The sequence below is a fragment of the Nyctereutes procyonoides genome, unplaced genomic scaffold (assembly GCF_905146905.1).
Source record: "Nyctereutes procyonoides isolate TBG_1078 unplaced genomic scaffold, NYPRO_anot_genome, whole genome shotgun sequence".
Lineage (NCBI taxonomy): Eukaryota > Metazoa > Chordata > Mammalia > Carnivora > Canidae > Nyctereutes > Nyctereutes procyonoides.
The window spans coordinates 38,953,314-38,973,924 of NW_026575020.1; the positions used below are offsets into that span (position 1 = coordinate 38,953,314).

The 20,611-nt window shown below is 42.1% G+C and overlaps 1 protein-coding gene across 3 annotated transcripts in view; it reads right to left on the minus strand.

Annotated features, from left to right (window-relative positions):
* The window catches only part of MVB12B (multivesicular body subunit 12B), a 186,355-nt gene that overhangs the window by 155,159 nt on the left and 10,585 nt on the right, over positions 1–20,611 (minus strand). For all 3 annotated transcript variants that reach the window (XM_055325016.1, XM_055325034.1, XM_055325025.1), the window contains exon 2: positions 18,192–18,314. In XM_055325016.1, the coding sequence (XP_055180991.1) occupies positions 18,192–18,314 (123 nt within the window). The remainder of the gene's footprint in view (positions 1–18,191; positions 18,315–20,611) is intronic.

Below are 20,611 nucleotides of genomic sequence, written 5' to 3' on the forward strand. Positions count from 1 at the left end.
TCTTGGTTTGGGCTCAGGTCATGATCTCAGGGTCCTGGGATCAAGCCCTGAATCAGGCTCCACACTCAGCTTGGAGTCTGCTTGAGATTCTCTCCCTTGTCCTCTGCCCCTCCCACCTGTGCTCTCTCTCTCTCTCTCTCTCTCAAATAAATGAGGAAATAAAATCTTAAAAAAGAAAAATAAAAGTAGACCAATGGCTTTCTAGGAATGGGGCTGGGATGGTGAGGGATATGTTACTAAAGGGCACGAGAAAATTTCTGGGGGTAATGGACACACTCATCATGTTGACTGTGGTGGTTTCACAGGTGTAGACATTTACATGTCAAGACTCATCAAACTGAATACTTCACATATATGTAGTATATTATAGGTCAAGTGTGCCTCAATAAAGCTATATAAAAAAGGAACCTATGCACAATAAACAAAAAGGCACATGGGGAAATGACAAGAACATTTTAAGTATAAAGAACTTTAAGTATAAAGAACACTTAAAACTTCACATTAGGACATAAAATAAGACCTAAATACATAGAAATGCATACCATGTTCCTAGATGGGAAAACTCAATATTGTAAACATGGTGATTCCCCTCAAATCAGCTTATTAATAACTCAGTGCAATTGTACTGAGAATCAAAACGTAGTATTTTGTGGAATTTGACAAGGTGATTTTCAAGTTCTTTAGAAAAGATAAGATGTGGTAACAACCAAAACTTTTTTGAAAAAAGAACACAAAGGAAGGAAAAGGATCTATCAGATATCAAAGCATGCTGTGAAATCTTGAAAACATCATGCTGAGTGAAAGAAGCCAAACAAAAAAGGTCGTAGAGTAGATGATTCTATTTATACAAAATATCCAGAACAGGTAAATCCACAGAAACAGAACCCAGACTGGTGGTTGGCAGGGGCTGGGGAGAACAGCCAGCAACTTCTTGATGAGAGCTGGGTTTCCTTTTGGGGTCATGGAAATGTTCTGGAACTAGAGTGAGGTAATGGCTGCACAACTTTGTGAGTGTACTGAATGTCACTTAATTGTTCACTTGTGAAACTCAGTGATTTTATTCACCTCAGTTTTTAGAAAATCAAAGAATTACTAACTTCGAAAAAACCACACATACTATAAAGATTCCAAAATAGAAACAGTACGTTGTTTTGGAAGAGTAGGTTAAATAGACAAATGGTAAGGAACAGAACCTGGAAATAGCCTGGAAAATTCCTGTCTTTGGGGCTCAAACAAATGCCACCCTGCAATAAGATTTCTACCTCTGGTCACTAGACTGCTTCCTAAATCAGCTGATGCCTGAGGCCTTACATTAACAGTGAGATGCTGCACCATGGTCATAATACAGTAATTTTAGATTTACTCACAGAAGCTAAGGTTGAATGTTAAGGGCATGATTTGATGTTAGTGGTACAATCTGACCTAATTGGAGGGTTTTTAATACCCCTGGGCCTGGGCCTGCTGTCACATAGCTGTTGTTGTATCTGCTGGCAATGCACAGGGGCCTCGCATCCCAGCCCTGAAGGCAAGGCCTACCCAGCATTCCTTGCAGATCCTTAGGATCAGCTCTCTCCCTTCTCCTCTCCCACGCCCCCCATCTCAGAGGGCTGGTTGGGAGTCAGTAGGAGCCAGAAGGGCGGCAGCAACGGGGCTTATGTTTGTTTGCTTCATGTCCCCCACTCTGCATGAGAGCCCTATCCCTAAGGGAAAAGAAGCTGTTCAATTCCCCTATCATTTGGGATAGGAAAAGAGCCTTCGACCAGTCTAGAGCACAAACCTGTATATATGCAGGAGTCTGGTTTATGACGAGAGCAGTGCATCAAACCGATAGGTAGAAGATGGTGCTCAGAAAGTGGTTACACGTTTACAGTCCATGTTGTACTATAATCCAAAACAAGAATCTGGATGCTCAAAACGCCCAACGAACAAAATAACATGAAGTTTTGGCCAAAAATATAGGATACTACTTCTATAATCCTGGGGTAGGCAGGCTTTTTTGTGGCTCTTTAATTTTTTTATCTTTGTTTTGAAATAACTTATTTTATTCTTTTTAAAGATTTTATTTATTTGAGAGAGAGAGACAGTGAGCATGTGAGACAGAACACAAACCGGGAGGAGGGGCAGGAGGAGAAGCAGACTCCAGGCTGAGCCAAGGACATGTGGATCATGACCCCATGATCATGACCTGAGCTGAAGGCAGACAGCTGACTAAACCACCCAGGTTTTGAAATAATTTAAGATTTAGGAATGTTACAAACATAATACAAGCAATTCCTATATAACCTTCACCCAGATTCCCTAAAATGTTAACATTTCACATTTGTTTCTTCTCTCTCTTCCTCAATCTCTCTCACATATATGTATGTAACATATATACATTCCCATATTTATTTATATGCTATGTCTTTCACAGTGTATCATATCAAGAGGCACATGAGTTCTGTTTGTCTCATTACTGGTAATGTTAACTTGGATCACCTGCTTGAGATGATATCTGCTTGGCTTCCTCACTTTTGTTCTTTTGTAATTAATAAATATTTTGTGAACCATGCTTTGAGACTACTTAAAGGTACTGTTTCTCATAAAACTTTCACCTACGAGTTTTAGCATCTAGACAAATCTCTTAAAGCATTAAGACAAGAAAACCTGACATGTGTTGAAAATCTGATATGTGTTTATATAAAAACCAAAAATGGACCACATGAACAAACAACTAAATTTGATACTGTGAACAAACCTAAAAGACAATGATGGTCTGAGAGAAAAATACCTGCAACATATGTAATAGGCAAAGAATTGATAAACAGAATCAACGAGGGACTCCTACAAATCAACAAGAATAAGCCAACTACATGAGTCAACTATGAAAACAGGAAATTAATAGGAAAAAAAGAAGTGGCCAATCAACAGGAAAGATGCTTAACCTAAATATAAATAACAGCACATACAGTCACATGGTGAGCTCCTAGTTTGGGAAAATAAAAATAAGAAGACATAAGAGTGACAGTAAGGAAGAGGATAAATAAAACTTCTATATGTCATTCACTGGGAGTATACAAAAATTGGTAAAACATTTTTGAAAAGCTATTGGCAGTTAACTACTAAAATTTAAAATGTACATATCCTTTGATTCATCAGTCCACACCCAGGCATGTATGTACTTATCACAGCTTTGCTTTTCAAAGAACAAAACAAAAAAAATAATAAATTTTCATCTGCAGGGCACTGGCTACAAATAAATTACTATACAGTAGAAAAAGAGCAATGAAAAAGAATGAGCTTGATATATAATATAGGTTAGGACATGGAATGATTTCCTACAAATACTGTTAAAGAAAAGAGAAAAGCCAAGGAATATTATGTATATAGAGCTTATGTATAAATATTAATATACTAACAGCTACATAGCTTAGAATAATGCAAAGTTACTATTTTAATCACTTTATGAACATTAGCTCACTTAATCCCCCCCACACACAATTTTTATGAGGAAAGTGATTTATCCACACTTTAGAGTCAAGGAAACTGAGGCACTGAGAGATAAAGTACCTTGACCAAGGTCATACAGCTAATAAGTGGCAGAACCAAGATTTTTTTTTTTAAAGATTTTATTTATTTGAAAGAGAGAGAAAGCACAAGCAGGGGGAGAGCGGGGAGAGGCAGAGGGAGAAGCAGTCTCCCTGCTGAGCAGACACCCTGATGTGGGACTGTATCCCAGGACCCTGGGATAATGACCTCAGCTGAAGGCAGATGCTTAACTGACTGAGCCACCTAGGCACCCCCAGAACCAAGATTTGAACCACTAAGCAATACACCCTCTCTCTTTATAAAGAGTTGATCCTTGAGCACTGTGGGGGTTAGGAGCACCAACATACCCCTCTGTGCAGTGGAAAATCCAATATAATTTTCAACTCTTCCCAAAACCCTTAACTACCAATAGTCTGCTATTAACTGGAAACCTTACTGATAACATCACCGGTTGATTAACACATATTTTATATGTTGTATGTATCATATACTGTGTTCCTGCAATAAAGTAAGCTAGAGAAAAGAAAATGTTATTAAGAAAATCATTAAGGGGGGATCCCTGGGCGGCGCAGCGGTTTGGCGCCTGCCTTTGGCCCAGGGCGCAATCCTGGAGACCCGGGATCGAATCCCACGTCGGGCTCCTGGTGCATGGAGCCTGCTTCTCCCTCAGCCTGTGTCTCTGCCTCTCTCTCTCTCTCTCTCTGTGTGACTATCATAAATAAATAAAAATTTAAAAAAAATCATTAAGGAAGAGAAAATACTTTTAGTATACTGCAGTACACTGAAAAATCCACATATTCATGGATGTGCACAGTTCACACCCATGTTGTTCAAAGATCAACTATATTTGCAAATTCACAGAAAAGGGATTGGAAGGGTAGAGACCAAACTATTAACAATTTACCTGCTATTAAAACTAAGCAACACTTTACAAATAACTAACTAATTAATATAACTGGATGCTAGAACCCCTGGATGTTTGCCTATTTCAGGAAACATAATAGAGCCTTCTACTCTCACCTCCCCTATTTGGAGACATTTCATGGACTTTCTTCTGTTCCAGTGATCCTCAGTCTTTCAATAATATAACTCACCGCCCACAATTCTCAACTCCAGCTACATCTTCTCTTCCAAATACGTACCATCCTTCATGCAAACAGTCTCTAAATACTGTAAGTATGGACCACAAAAATTGAGAAAGGTGGCCCTGAAGCATTTTGAGTCTTGAAAACATTAAGGAGTAACTGGCAAGTATTTTACAAGCATGTAGTAACATATTTCTTGCCTATAAATATAATAAGGCTGAGACATAAACGTTTTAGAAAAATCTTTCTAAAGGCATAGAAACAAACAGATTTTGTGGCTAACCCTGAATTAACATAAAATTAAAGCAAGCCAGGACTTCCACTTCCAGGAATATAGGGTGGATATACTTTTCCCTATCCCTCCTGCTAAGTACAACTAAAAACCCTGGACATTATATGTAACAAAAATAAGTGATCCCTGAAAGATGACAGAAGAAGGCAGACAGCTATGGACCTTAGGACCCAAAGAATACCATGGTGGTGGTAAATTCTGTGGATTTCTTTTTGCCCTACATGCCAGTCTTGGAGCTAAAGAAGCCAGCTACGCAGAAACAGCAACAGACATAGACCAAAGAAAGCCCCAACAAAAGGCTGCTTTCTCCAGCCAAAAGGGCATCCTAGCAAGATAGAGACTTTTAGACATTAATAGATCGATTCTAGACAAACACCATATAAAATACTCTGCCCCCTCCCCTCCGACCAGCAAAGCCAAAGTAGGGAGCCTAGACTTCCACCCTCACCAGGCTATAATGGGGCATCCTAATAACTCTGCCAAGATGATATCAGGGAAGGCCAAGTAGGGAGCCAGGACTTTCATCCCCATCTCAAAAATTGATAGAATACCAGAAAATCAGCAAGCACACAGCAGAATACAACAACACTCTCAGCCATGAGGATAAATAATATTTAAAAGAAATTTCTCTCAGTAACAGCAAAGTACAGAGTCTTTTTGAGTGACCATGGAATATATGCCCAAATAGACCATTTCATGGGCTATAAAAACAAATCTCAAAAAAATCTAAAATAATTGAAATCATATAGATGTGTTCTCCAACACAGTCAAATCAAAATAGAAATCAATTACAGGAAAATCACTAAATGCTTGTAAACTAAACAACACAATTCTAAATAATCCATGGGTTATGGATTTAAATAAGTTTAAAGGGAAATGAAAAAATACAATGAACAGAATGAAAAGTTTCAAAAATACGAAAATTTGTGGGACATAGCTAAAACATCAAGGGGGAAATTCATGGCACTAAATGCATACATCAGAAATGAAGAAAAGTCTCAAATCAACAATCTAAGTTCCTTCCTCTGGAATCTAGAAAAAGAGCAAAATAACCCCAAAGTAAACAAAGGAAATAATGACGATAAAAACAAAAATCAATGAAATTTAAAAGAGAAAAATAGAAAAAAGTCAATGAAACAAAGAGCTGGGTTTTTTAAAAGATTCATAAAATTGGTAAACCTCGAGGAAAACTAACAAAGGTAAGAAGAGGACACAAAATATCAGAAGTGGAGAATACTATTACAGACTCTACAGACATCAAAAGGGTAATAATGGAGTGCTATGAATAATTCCACTAATTTGACAACTTAGGTGAAATGGGTCAATTCCTCAAAAATGCAAACTACTACAACTTACCCAATTTGAAATGAATTATTTGAACAGCCCTATAGCTAGTAAGGATATTGAATTCATCATTTTAAAACTCCCAAAAAAGTAAATGTCCAGGTCCAGTCTATCTCATTAGAGACTAAAGAATTCTATCTAACATTAAAATCCTACCTAATATTTTATTAATAACAATTCTACACAATTCCTTCCAGAAAACAGAAGAGGAGCAAACACTTTCCAATTAATTTTATGAATCTAGTATTAACAAACCAGATAAAAATGGTTTCAAAAAGAAAACTACAGATCAATATCTCTCACAGATACAAATATAAAATTCTTAACAAAATATTAACAAAGAGAATTCGTCAATAAATAAAAAGAATTATACGTTACAACCAAGTAGAATCTATTTAAGTTTGCAAGGCTGGTTCATTACTAAAAAAAAAAAAAAAAAAAATCAATCAATGTAGTACACACATTAATAAACTAAAGAAAAAAACCACATGATAACATCAATCAATGCAGAGAAGACATCTGACAGTATTCAACACCCATTCACTACAAAAGTTCTCAGAAAAACAGGAATAGAAAGGAACTTCTTCAACTTGATAGAGATCATCTACAAAGAAACCTACAGCTAATATTATACTTAATGGTGAAAGACTGAATGCTTTCTCCCTATGATTAGGAATAAGGCAAGGATCTCCACTCTTACCACTTTTATACGACACATCACTAGAAGTTCTAGCCATTGAAATAAGGCATGAAAAGGAAATAAAAGGCATACACAGGTCAGAAAGGAAGAAAGGATGATGTGATAGTCTACACAGAACATCCCAAGGAACATACACTAAGTGAGTTCAGCAAGGTCTCAAAGTTCAGCAAAGATAAACATACAAAAGTGAGTTCAGCAACAATAAACACACAAAAATCAATTGCATTTCTATATAATAGCAATGAACACACAGACATCAAAATTATAATTACAATTTCATTTACTATTACTCAAAAAATGAAGCAGTTAGGTTTAATTATACCAAAACATGTATGGAGCTTGTCTGCAAAACATACAGAATGCTGGTGAAAATAATCAAAATACTAAATAAAATGGAGAGAATATTATGCTCATGAATTGGGAAACTCAACACAGTAAAGATGTGAATTCTTCTCAAGTTGATATACAGATTTAATATTGTGACACTGTGATTTATAATAAGAAATATATATTTGGTTTTCACCCATGGTTCCTGGCTCACAGCTCCCGCCCAAGGTCCTTGGAATTTCCTGAGCAATAAGAGTAATGGAAACATCCTTTGTTATAATATTTGGTCTCTTGCCCTCAGTTCCTGAAACTGTTTCAGAGCCATAAAGGTCAAAGAGGTGTCTTATTGTCCATAACAAGCTCCTTTCCATCACAACTGGGTTTATGTTAATGAGGTGACTTCTGAAAAGCACCTAAGGATGGGGGCCTCTAGGGGAACCAACCATGAATAAAGCACTGGAACTTTTAGTTCCACTCCTTGTATTCTGGGAAGGGAAGAGGTGGTGGAGTTTGAATCAATCAGCAACTGCCTATGATTTAATCAATTGTGCCTCCACAAAATCCCAAAAGGATGGGGTTTGGAGAGCTTCTAAGTTGACAAGTACATGGAGATGTGGGGAGAATGGTAAAAGCCCGACGACCTTTCCCCACACCTTGGTCTATGCATCTCTTCCATCTGGCTACTTCTGGGTTATATCCTTTTATAATAAACCAGTGATTTAGTATGTAAAATGTTTCTGTGAGCTCTGTGACCCACTCTAGCAAATTGATTGAACCCAAGGAAGAGGTGGTTGGAACCTCTGATCTATAACTGGTAGGTCAGAAGCACAGGCAACAACCCAGCCTTGTGATTGTCATCTGAGGTGGGGAGAGGATAGTCTTGTGGGACTGAGACTTTAACCTGTGGGATCTGATGCTATTTCCAGGTAGACAGTGACAGAATTGTTTAACTATAGTACTTCTAGAGCTGGTGTCTGAGAATTGCTTGTTGCCAGTGTGAGGAAATCACCCCCCACACTGGACTTGGGTCAGAATCCCTTTTAAATGTTAGTTCCTATCTAAATTCCAGCATGCTATTTTTTATAGCTATGGACAAGATTATTCTAAAATTTATATGGAAAGACAAAGGACTTGAATAGCTAAAACAGTTTATAAAAAGAAGAAAAAAGTGGGTGGAATCTTTCTACTCAATTTCAAGACTTATTACAGAGCTGCAGTAATCAATACTGTGTGGTATTGGCAGAAGGCTAGACACACAAAATGGAACCTAAGAAAGAGCCACACCAATATGCCCAATTGATTTTTTTCTAAAGGCTTAAAAGCAATTCAAAAGAAAAGGTTACCTTTCCAACAAATGGTACTGGAATAGTTGTTCATCTATAGTATAAAAAAGAGAGAACTAAGTCCACACCCTGTACAAAAGTCAAACTGTACCACAGACTTAAATGTTAAATGCAAAACTATAAATCTTGTAGAAAAAAAAAAGGAGAAAATCTTCAGGATCTAGGGCTAAGCTAAGAGTTCCTAGACATGATGCCAAAAAATGGAAAAATTGAGAAGCTGGACTTTGTCAAAATTTAAAACTTTTGCTCATATAAGACCCTGATACAATAAAAAGACAAATATAGACCAGAAGAAAATATTTTCAAACCACATAATCAACAAAAGACTCCCACCTTCAGTATACAAGGATACTTTAAACAGTAAAAAAAAAAACCAAAAAACCCAAACAACCCAATTAGAAAACAAATAAGAGGTAAGGTGGTATTTCAGTGGAGACACAGAGATAGCAAATACAAGCAGGAAACGTGTATCTGACTTCATTAGCTGCTAGAGTAATACAAATTAAAACCAAACAACTTGTCACCACACACCTATCAGAATGGCTAAAACAACAACAACAAAACAGTGACAATAATAAATACTGGAAAGAATGTAGAGAAATTGGATCCTATCTATATTACCAGTAGAAATGTAAAATGTTACAGCCACACAGGAAAAGAATTTGGCATTTCCTTAAAAAACTAAACATGTAGCTACTATGTGACCAACAGCCGCACTCCTGGACATTTCATCCCCGGAGGGATGAAAACATGTTCACACGTAAACGTGTACACAAGTATTTACAGCAGCTTTATTCAAAATAGCTCCAAATTGAAAACAACCAGGATGTCTTTCAATGGGTAAACAGTTAAGCAAACTGTGGTATAGCCATACCAGTTAATACTATTTGGCAATAAAATACACAATAGATAAAACTCCAGAGAATTACGCTGAGTTTTTGTTTTTGTTTTTTTTTTTTTAAGATTTTATTTATTTATTCATAGACACACAGAGAGAGAGAGAGGCAGAGACACAGGCAGAGGGAGAAGTAGGCTCCATGCAGGGAGCCCCACGTGGGACTCGATCCTGGGTCTCCAGGATCACACCCCAGGCTGCAGGCAGCGCCAAACCACTGCACCACCAGGGCTGCCCTACGCTGAGTTTTTGAAAAACAGAACAGCAAAAAAGCCCAATCCCAAAAGGTTACATGCTGTATGATTCCATTTATATAACATTCCTGAAATGACAAAATTATAGAACTAAAGAACAAATTAGTGTTTGTCCGTGGTTAAAGAGGTTAGTTAACTCCTAGAGATAGTAAACAGCTTGCCTACAAGCAGTGTTTATTTGCAAAACAACCAATCCTGAGTCTATATCCCCACCCACCTCCTTTTAGCAGGCTCCTTCTACTGTCTTCCCTACCCTAAATCACCTGAGGGCCAGGTATCTGACCACTAGACTACCCCTTAGAGCCCAGTGCCTGCTGAAATTATTTCAACTAGACTGTCCTAAGTCTGGTCACCTGACCTGTCTTGCCTTTCCCACAGAAACCACAACAAAGGTTCCCTGCCAGGCTTCCCCCTCATTCCCTCTGCCTCCTGCCCAATGCTGATATTTCTGTGTGTGGCCCTGCATGGCATGGCAGCATGTCCCTCCTCCTGGGAGCTGGGAGTGTAACAAACTACCTTTTCAATGGCACTTATCTCCTGATCTGTTGGCCTCATCTTATCTGAATAAAAATAAAATCCCAGGGACAGTTTAAAACAGAAATGTTCTGTATCTTGACTGTATCAGTGTTAATATCCTGATTGTGATGTATTAGAATCTGCAAGAAATTACCACTGAGAGAACATGAGTCAAAACAAGATCTTTCCATATTACTTCTTATAACTGCATATGAATCTACAGTGATCTCCAGATAAAAAGTTGAACTGAAAAAGAGCAAAATTAAAGCAAGTCCCTTGAACCCAACTCATTGGGGCTGCTTTGTCAGAAGCCTTTCTAAGGGTAGACAGGAAGTTTAGCAAACAGGAGGAAGCACCAGAACCCCAGAGCACTGCATTGTGTCTCAAGTCCTCTCCGCTTTCCAGATGAACCAACCATGGAGCAAGTCATTCCTGACAAGAAAGTCTTTGGGTCAAAAGCTAAATGCAGAGTTGGCAGGACAGAAGCCTAGAAGGGGCAATTGAAGCCAGTCTTTCTGGTACACTTGTCCTCACAGCAGGCCACACATGCCTCTCATACACCTCCTGGATGTCTGAGGCCTAGGCTCTGCGGGCACAGGCAGACCTGTGGGGAGAAGCCAGTGCCACCCCAAGCTTGCTAATCCAGGCCACAGGAAACGCAGGCCTGAGGGCTGGTCACAAAACCACCGTCCCTGTTTTCAGTAATTTTCAGTTTAATGTATTTTCTAACAAAACAAAAAGGAGGAACACCTGGTGCTTTTTTTTTCCAAAACAAGCTCTGGGTATGAAAATAAACAAACTTGGGGTGGGTCTCTGCCTGAGGTGGTTTCTGCTCTGGACAGCGAAGCTGTGGGGAGGGGACTGGAGGCAGCAGGAAGAAGCCACGGCCCCTGGCTTCTGCTTTTGCTCCTTGGAGGCAGAGCGTGGGGAGGGGCTCTCGCTGTCCTCTGGCCATGAGGAGCACTTCAGCTTTCCAGAGGGCCACCTGACAGTTGGGACCAGATCGGACACACGGTGAAGTCTTCCACGTCCTCCACCAAATGTTTTTAATAAGATATTGTTACCATCTTCACATACTTCTGTGACTTTTTAATAATTTCTAGCGCTGTCTAAAGACACCAGCTCGATGAAACCTGCTCCAGCATTTAGCAGATTATTCTTTTTCCACTGTTTTGCTACATAGGACCTCATCTGCAGGCTTGGGACTTTCAACTTTCCCCTCTGTGTACCCAAGATGCAGCCCACTAGCCCAGAGGGGAGCTGGTCTCTCGTAGTCCCCCCAGTGCCCCTCACGTTTGATAGTTCAAGCATTTGAAATGTCCAATTATTTAGAAAATCCCAAACACATTTAGAGAATATGTAAATTATTCAGGTCCAATAGTTTTTAAGAAAGGTTTTATTGTCTAATTAGTTTCAGAAATAAGCAGCAGTGTTAAGAGAAAGGAGACAGGAAGTGCAGACTTAAGGCATGACTGGCCAGTGTCTGCCCACAGGGCCCACTCCCTGGTCATAGCCCCGTGACCCAGGCTGCCGGCTTCCCAGCACGTGGGGCCAGGAGGGAGCAGGAGCCACGCAAGCACCCCTTCCAGGCTCTTCTCTGGTGAGTCCTGGATGCCAAGTCCTCGGCCCCTTGTGGACCTTGCTTCCTCAGATGGCCCCTCCTCTCACATATCCTCAAACCTCCATTACCCTGGTTCCTTCCCATCGGCAGGTAAGTGTGTTCAACACTCTCCCATGTTGAAACAAAGGAAAAAAGACTTTTGACCCCATGTCACCCTCCAGTTGCCACCTCCTCTCCCTCCCCTCATGCACGGTCCCCTCCCACTTCAGGTGGGCTCTCCAATGCCACACCTGTCTTGCTTCTGAGCCCACTACCAAGTCCATGACCACCTCCTTGGGATTAACTCAACAGAAACCTTCCAGTTTCATTTTACTTAACCTTTAGGCAACCATGAAAGTTAACAACCACCCCTTCTAGAAAGACTCATTTTCCTTCAGTTTCTTACTAATTTTCACCCACTTCTCTGGATGCTCAGCCCTGGTCCCTGCTTTAGGTTCCCTCTACACCCAGTACTCAAGACACTCCAGGGACCTCCGACAGGGACTCTGCTGTGACAGGACCACCTCCCAGGAATGCCTCAGTTATACCAGGGGCTCTGCCGGGTGCTGATGACACCCAGACTTCTCTCGGGACCCTCAGCTCTAGGTCACCCAACATCTCCACCTGGACATCACACAAGCACTTCAGGGTGCCCCAAACCGAGCCAGTCGCCCTTCTCCAGCCACAACCCACCCGGCTGTCTGCATTCCTTTCAGCTAGAGAGCATGGGCATCCACCAGCTGTCCAATAAGACACCTGTGTCATTGGGGCCCTTCCTTTCCTCACCTCTGTGCCCACCTCCCAACACTCAATCTGTGTTTTCCTGTGGAAGAGTATGTACTTGGATGCCCATGTCCCTCAGATCCATGTACTTTCTGTTTCCACATTTACTGGTCAGGCCACTACTCTCACACCCGGCGGTCGCACAGGGAGCCTCCAAACCCACTCCCCAACTCCAGTACTTGCATCTTCCAATTATTCTCCTTACTGCATATACCACGTGAACTTCTAAAAACACAGAACTAAGAATCTCTTCTTTCTGAAGTCCTCTGACCACCCCCACCATCCTCAGAATAACAGAAACTCCTTTGTGCTGTGATCCAACCTCATCCACTCTCCCAGCCTCACCTCTGACCTCAACTCCAACCTTACCTCCAACCTTCCACCTGATGGAACCCAACCTTCCCAGACCTTGGATTCCCAAGGCCTCACACAATAAGCAGCTGGTTGACAAATATTTGTGAAACCAAGGCATGAATAAGTCAAAGAATGAGTAATGTCAGGAAAAAGTGTCACTCCAAGGAGCTACTCCAATGGGGTTTTAAAGGAGAGGTAAAATTTTACCCAAAGAGTGGGGTTGGGTGCGAGATACAGGAATTCTGGCATTCTGGAAAAAAGCAGACTCAGGAGGACAATGGTACAAAGTTTCTGCTTATTCTGAGTATGAGAAAGTGAGAAGTTCCGCAAGGCCAGGGAAGAAGTGGGTAGAAGGAAGTGAGACCGGAAAATACATTGAAATCACGTGTACTCAATGAAAGAGATGAATGAATTAATAATAGAGCTATCTATGTCCTCAATGTGTTATATCTTAAAAGTTAGGAGAGTGTGAATAGTACCATTCCATTTATATTTTTAAAATATATATATTTTTAAAAACTCATAGATATACACATCCTCAGAGACTTTCTAAAGTCTAAATCAGGAGAGGCTGAAAATAGCAGAAAAAGCTAGCACAGTCCTCCCTGAGGTAGACCTGCGGCCACATGTAGAGATTATTTAAGAGTGACTTGATTAGACCAGTGGTTCTCAAAGTGTGGCCCCTGGACCAGTAGCATCAACATCACCTGGGACTGGTTAGAATGAACTTCTCAGGCCCTGCCCCAGACCCACTGCAGCACAAATTTGGGGTATGGGGTCTTCCAGAATAGTGAGGTCTAAAAATGCTTGAAAATTCCCCCACCTGGACATCTGAAAATAGTCACTGAGCTAAGGGATAATTTGTCGCTCTGGGGTGACTGTGCCATAAAGACTCCTGTGTAGAGGGTGAGGTTTTTCTGGAAGAGAATGGAAGAGGTCTTAGACTGAAGAGAGGGGGAAAAAAAGTCTCCTGCTCTCTCTGAGGCCAGGATTCAACTCTAAACACTGTTCTGGGATAGGCAGAATGAAGGCGGAGTCTAGGCAAGTAGGAGGTCAAAGGACATGGGGCCTCAATAGCATACTGTCATATTCTCTGAGTTTTATTCTCTCATTCCCCTCATCCTCAGGACTCCCGAATAATCTCATTAAAAGTGATTCCTGTCTCAGGTGTTCTATGGGAAACCATGGCAGGTCCCAGAAGAAGGGAGTAGCAGGGAATGTCGATCCCCACTCAAGCCAGAAAGGTGGGAGCAACCACTGCCAGGTTAGCAGGGAGCTGCACCCAGCCTAGGGCAACCTCATAGATGTCACCAACAAAAATGGCCCAGTACAGTAGCAGGGGAGAAAGCCAGAGGCAAAGAACCCTGAGCACACTTGACGTGGTGCATTGGGAGAGGTGCAGAAAATGCAGCAGGATAGACACTTGGCAGGTCTGAGGGTAGAGAAGAAAGGGAGGAATTTCTAGAGGTAAGTTGGAGTGAGTTTATGTTGTCATAACCTGGAATTTAGCAAGAAAGGTGGACAGGTCTGGAAAGCTGGATCTGACAGATAAACAGTGTGTTAGGATTTCCTGTCCAAGCACTTAACCACAATTTTATTTTACATTTCTTTGTGTGATCATATAATTCTCATCCTCTCCCTCTGGACTGTAAGCTTTGTGAAGGAAGGACCCTGGATGTTTCCACTCACCACTTAATCCCCAGGATCTAGCTGGCACATACTATTTACTCACAAAAGGGGCTGGATAAATAAACAATTTAAGTTAAAACTCTATAGAGCATTTGATTCTTTTTTCTCTGTATTGTTGACTTTTTGTTAGTTCTTGCCCAAACAGCATATTATCATATGAAAATATATTACCAAAAAGCATTACATCAAAGGGATCTACTTCCATTTGGGGGGAGAGTCATGTTATAAATACAGCATCAAGGCTTTAGTCTGAGTTGCAAACACTTGTTAGAAAGGCAAAAGAATGTAAAAGTTAGAATGTATTAGAACGTATTTCACCAAATACATAGAAATACACCCACGGTGGTCGTCAGCTATGGCCAGCCCGATGCCCTCAGATGTTGCTGTTATCTCAGAGTGACTTGGAAATCAAAGATTAATTCTGCACAGAAGAGTTTTAGCATAAAGTGCTTCTATGGCATTATGATTCACTGAAAACTGACCGTCCACATATGATAAAACAGCATGCACTACCTTCAGCAAATGCCAGGCATCTACAAAGAGTCAGCATGCAGGTGCTGTGACGTCACAAGGACACAGGCGACTGCTCGCCCTCTGACAAAAGGAAGGATCATCACCAGTCACTCTAAGATCTGAGAGTATGGCAGTGGAACAGAAAGGGCAGGCTATATTTCACAGAGGATTGCAGACAATGAGACAATAAATTGAGAAGTTTAGCAAATAATCCCCAGTCCCTCAACCTAAGAAGCTTCCCCTGAACTGGAGACAAGAGAAGCTATAAAATTAAATTTTTATAAACACACATGTGGCATCTTTGACTTCAAGCAAGCAACAAGGCCTGTGGTCATGCTACCCCGGGTTAGCAGTCCATCCATGCTAAACTCTTGGGGCTGTATGGTCACAGTACTGAACATACTCTGTACACAGGAGGGATTAATCCTGCAGCAGATGTGACAGGCAGAGGGGGCCTCGCCACAATCCACAGCAGGTTCCTCGCCACTGCAGTTCAGTCTAAGCATCTCAGAAGCCCGCCACTATAAAACGCCTTGCATTTCGGTTTGGAGGTTGACGTTCTATGAAACCCCGGATAAAAGGAATGAGAAGTGCCTCTCTTCGCCCTGACCTCCCAGCCTACCCCTGGAACTCAGGGTCAGACCTCTAGGGAACCAGATCCTATCTGAGAACAATCCAGTGGTCAGTATCAAGAGACGTCTCGCACCCCTCTCCCCTGAAAGGGCTTTCAGAGGGAGCTCGGACACTCTCCATCTCTGCGTGCAGAGGCTGGGTAATTGCCGGGCTGACCCTCGGAGCCTCTTGCCCCGCTCACCTTTCACTATAATGCGTGGTAGAGCATAATCATGAAATGTGCTTATTAATTTTACTCATTTGACGCTGCGCTCTTCTGCCCTGAGCTAGATGTTACGAGAAAATGATAGGGATAGATTCTGCTCCTGTCAGACTTACCAAGACTTTCAGAAAACCAGACTATCAAAGGCCATCTGCAACCCACTAGCCAAGCTTTCAAGATGACCCCAAAGGTACAAGCAGAATGTTAAAGACACAGATCAACAAAAGAGAACAGAAAGAAGATGTGGAGACCCATGCCCTGGGTGTGAGCCCCCCACATGAGCCCTCCCAGGAGAGCAATCCCAGAGCCAGTCCTCCCAGAGATCACGAGCATTGAGCCCCTGCCCTGATTCATGACTTGCTGCTTCATATCTAATTCATCAAAAGACACTTTGGTTTCTCAAATCAGGAACATTTTTATTAGCTTCCCCAAGAGTTTTATGGCACAAAGCCATATCTAATGATTCTATTTTACAGCAAGTTATACATTCAAACAGCACTTTGAAGTCAGACAGCAGGTAAGACTCAAATCTTTGTCAAAAAAAAGATTCCCTTGTCCTTTCACTTTTAAAATGTTTATAAGCTTTCAAACAGTTGGGAAAGTGATGTGAAGGATTTTAACAGGCTTCTCCTTCTCTGCACAGGACCCAGCGCTGGCTGACTCAATATATACTACAGTATTCTCGAAAGGATTTGCTTTTGCCCCTCTGTTCCCTCCACCTAAGGACATCTGGCAATGCCTGGACATATTTTTGGTTGTTACAAGTGCAGTTGATGCTACTGGCATCTAGTAGGTAGAAGGGGATGCTACTAAGCACCCTATATATGTGGCAATGGATAGCCCCCCAACACAGAATTACCTGATTGTCTAGTCCAAAATGTCACTAGTGTCAAGATTGAGAAACCATGCCTTAGGGCTTCTTCTGGACCAGGTGTCATATCCCCCCCACCCAGGACATTAGATGTTAATCTAATCACAGCAGCAGGTTTTCAGTGCTGGCTAATGAGATTTGTATTCTTTTATTCTTATGCATTCTTGGTGCACATTTTCAATAAATGGAATAAAATGCTGTCTTAAACAAAATGAGGAAAGTGAAAATAAGACCACCTTAGAATCTCAGACCATAGTCACTGGTAATCAAACCTTCCTAATGTTATTCTGCACTTTTTAAGCCCGATCCAAATCATAATTTATCTACGGAAACAACAAAATAACCAATGCCAGCCATCAGTACTACTGAACACCACTAGAGACACATGCTGAAAAGCAGAGCAAGTTCTCTGTTAAACTTAACCTGTCGTGGTATGATCAGTCAGGGCACTGGACTTGGAAGGGGGTCTGCTCCTGATTCACTACTTCCCAGGACTGGGACTCTGTCACTTCACTTGCCAGAGCTTGGATTCTCTTAATCAGCAAAATGGAGAGGATAAGATACTTGCCCTTCTCACGTTCCAGGAGGAGCTAAAGACACTTGCCCTTCTAGAGTTCCAGGGAACTGTGAGAGCCAAATGAGTTCACAGGTAGGAAACTGCTCTGTAAACTGTAAAGAGCTATAAGAATGTATGGCAATATGCTGATGACACTTACACATCCAGGACAACCTATGACAAGGATCTTTCAGACTCCTGGATCCTTTTCATGAAATTTCATAACTAGAAGTGAGTTTAGAATCAAGGGAGCCAGGAGCGCCTGGGTGGCTCAGCAGTTGAGTATCTGCCTTTGACTCAGGGAGTGATCCCAAGGTCCTGGGATCACCACAGGCTCACCACAGGGAGCCTGCTTCTCCCTCTGCCTACGTCTCTGCACCTCTCTCTGTCTCTCATGAATAAATAAGTAAAATCTTTTTTAAAAATTAAATAAAAAAAAAAGAAATCAAGGGAGCCAACCCTTTAGTTTTATAGAAGGTGAAAATGGCCATCACAGAGGCCAAGTGACTCTGCCAAGGCCAGGAAACAGCCCAAGTGGACTCAGGTCCTCTGACTCCCAAACCAGGACACTCTCCACCCCCTCCCACTGGTGATGCTTCCCCTCCCTGTTTAAGTTCCTAGAGGAAAGGAGCACATTTATGTACAAGGCTCAGGGGGTCTTGAACACAGGAGATAAATACTGGTTGAATCAAGGATCTTGACTTACTACATCATAGCCTGTTGGGGCTCGGTTCCGAGAAGCCACCACCCCCACTCCCGTGATGGGATCCATCGACGTCTCTGGCAAAGCTTCTGAAAGGTCTTTGACTTCAGGCATGGTGGACTGGTCCTAGTTCCAAATAGGAAAAAGAAAGCAGAAAATTCAAACTGACCATTTAAAGTAAATGATACAGTCTCAAAGAGAACCAGAATCTTGGGACAAATATCCTAAGCTAAGCTCCATATACTGAACTGGCTAAAGGAACCCTGACCTTACCTGACCCTTTCCTCAGATCAAGAATTCAAGTCATCTCTGACCCCTGCTCTTCTCAGGTTGGCTCTGAACACTGGGCTCATGTAGTTAATGCAGGCCTGTCCCTGCTCGGAGAGGTAACTTTGACTCAAACCCATTCTTAACTCTCTCAACAAGCTGCCTGACTTCTGAACAGATACCAGTAGCTTCTCTGAGAGTAAATCAGATACACCTGAATCTAATACCACTTTTCACTTCTGTCCCTTACAGTATTCCTTTGTGGAGGTGTAGACCTCCAAATCCACAGCCTCTATATAGCACAACAGAGTGTGGACTGTTCAGTAGGCAAAGCTTTGCAAACACACGGAGGAAAGTGTTCTTGAAATGGAGGCAAAGGGATGGCATTCAGGTCCAGGCTCTACGGCTTACTGGCTAGTGACTTTGAGTAAGCAAGAGGTCATGATACTGACAGTCAAGAGAGCCATCATGAGATCTAAGGGAATCACATAAAGCAAGGGCCTGGAGCAGTCCCTGGCATACAGTAGGCACCCAACAAAATGCAGATGAGACTGGCAGGTTTGGGGCACACAGGTCCAGCATAAATGGCCAGAAATGTGGTACACGCCCTTTCTGGGAGGACTGGCAGGCGCCTTTGTTGTGTTTAATCCCACAGGTCATGTGGGCACTTACTCAAAGCTAAACACTAACAATGACCATAATTCTTGCTGGGCACTTTGGGAGAAAAGGAGGGGAAATGGAATTATTATTCTGCTGCTGACTGCCTCTTGATGTGACTAGAGGAGACAAGGAGAATATAGAGAGCACTGGGTCTGGGCAGCTCGAGTAGCAGTGCACCAGAAAGCAAATAAAAGAGGTAACACCTTATGTAAATGACTTTTAGTACTTTTAAAAGGACAAGCAGTGAAAAAGAGCAAGTTAAATTCCACCTCCTTCTGCAGTAATTAAATTCCACTGGCTGTAGGTCCACCAGATCTCTCAAAGCTGGTTACTGCTTCTAAAGCAAACCAAACACCATGCCTAACTAGGCAAGGAGAAGAAATATTCTTAATTCTCAGCCTTGAATCAGAAAAGGCAGAGGCTATTAAAAATGACTGCGGCCTTCTACATGGGAACAATCAGAATGCCATATGCAAGTCACCCATGTAATCAATGTCCCCTGAAGCCCACAAAAGGCTCCGGAAACGGACTCAGCAATGAAATTGAGCCAAATATCCAATCAAGGCTAGGAAGTGCCTGGCAGCAGCCACACTCTCAACTTCTGTTTATGACAAAAGCCAAACTACGTGATGCTTTACTTAATTCTACTGAAAATGAACTTCTAGAAGCCCAGGCCAGGGGGTAGGATAATACCATGCCACACCACGGCATCATTCTCTTTTTTCAAATTTTATTTGCCAAGCAGGTTTGTGTAAAGCACAGGGCCCACTGCTTCCTGCACACAGTAGGCAGGAAGCATTTACTGAATGAATAAGCATGCATGTCCTCCACGAAGAAGGCTTAGGGTTAAATATCTGCATCAGCCCAGTCCAAAGCTAGTGATAGTCCAAACACTAATCAAAAAGTATTGTCACTTGGACAATCCCATAGTATGGGTAGCACGAAAATAACACCGCTGCAGTATGAAAAATATGGGTACCTGCTGTTGGTTACCAAAACGCTTTGCAATTAACAACTCACTAACAGAATGTACAAATTCTGCCGGTGCTAAAATATCACGCTGTGAATTTAATAAAGAACATCCGAGGTAAGTTTTTATGATGATGATGATGATGATGCTGGTGGTGGTGGTGGTGGTCCTGCCTCTACTATGTGAGAGGGAGAGAGGAGGCAAGTGTGGGAAGAAGTAGGAAATCGCTGATTCGCTGACAGACTCCGGTCCCCGGGTCACGACGCCCCGCGCGGCGCGGGTGACCACGGCTGTCCCCCGCCCTGGGGAGACTCGCCCCCGGGCGACCCCGCTCCCACAATGCACCGGGGAGGCCGCCGGGCCGCTCGCTCCAAGATGGCTGCGGGCTGCCTCCGGCTGAGGCAGACAAAGGAGCCGGCGGCCTGCGCCCAAGCGTGCACGGTGGCCAGCCAGCCTGCAGACGGGAGGATGCGACAGCAGAGCATGAGCACAGAGCATCTCGGACGCACGCCTCCTTCTTCCCTTT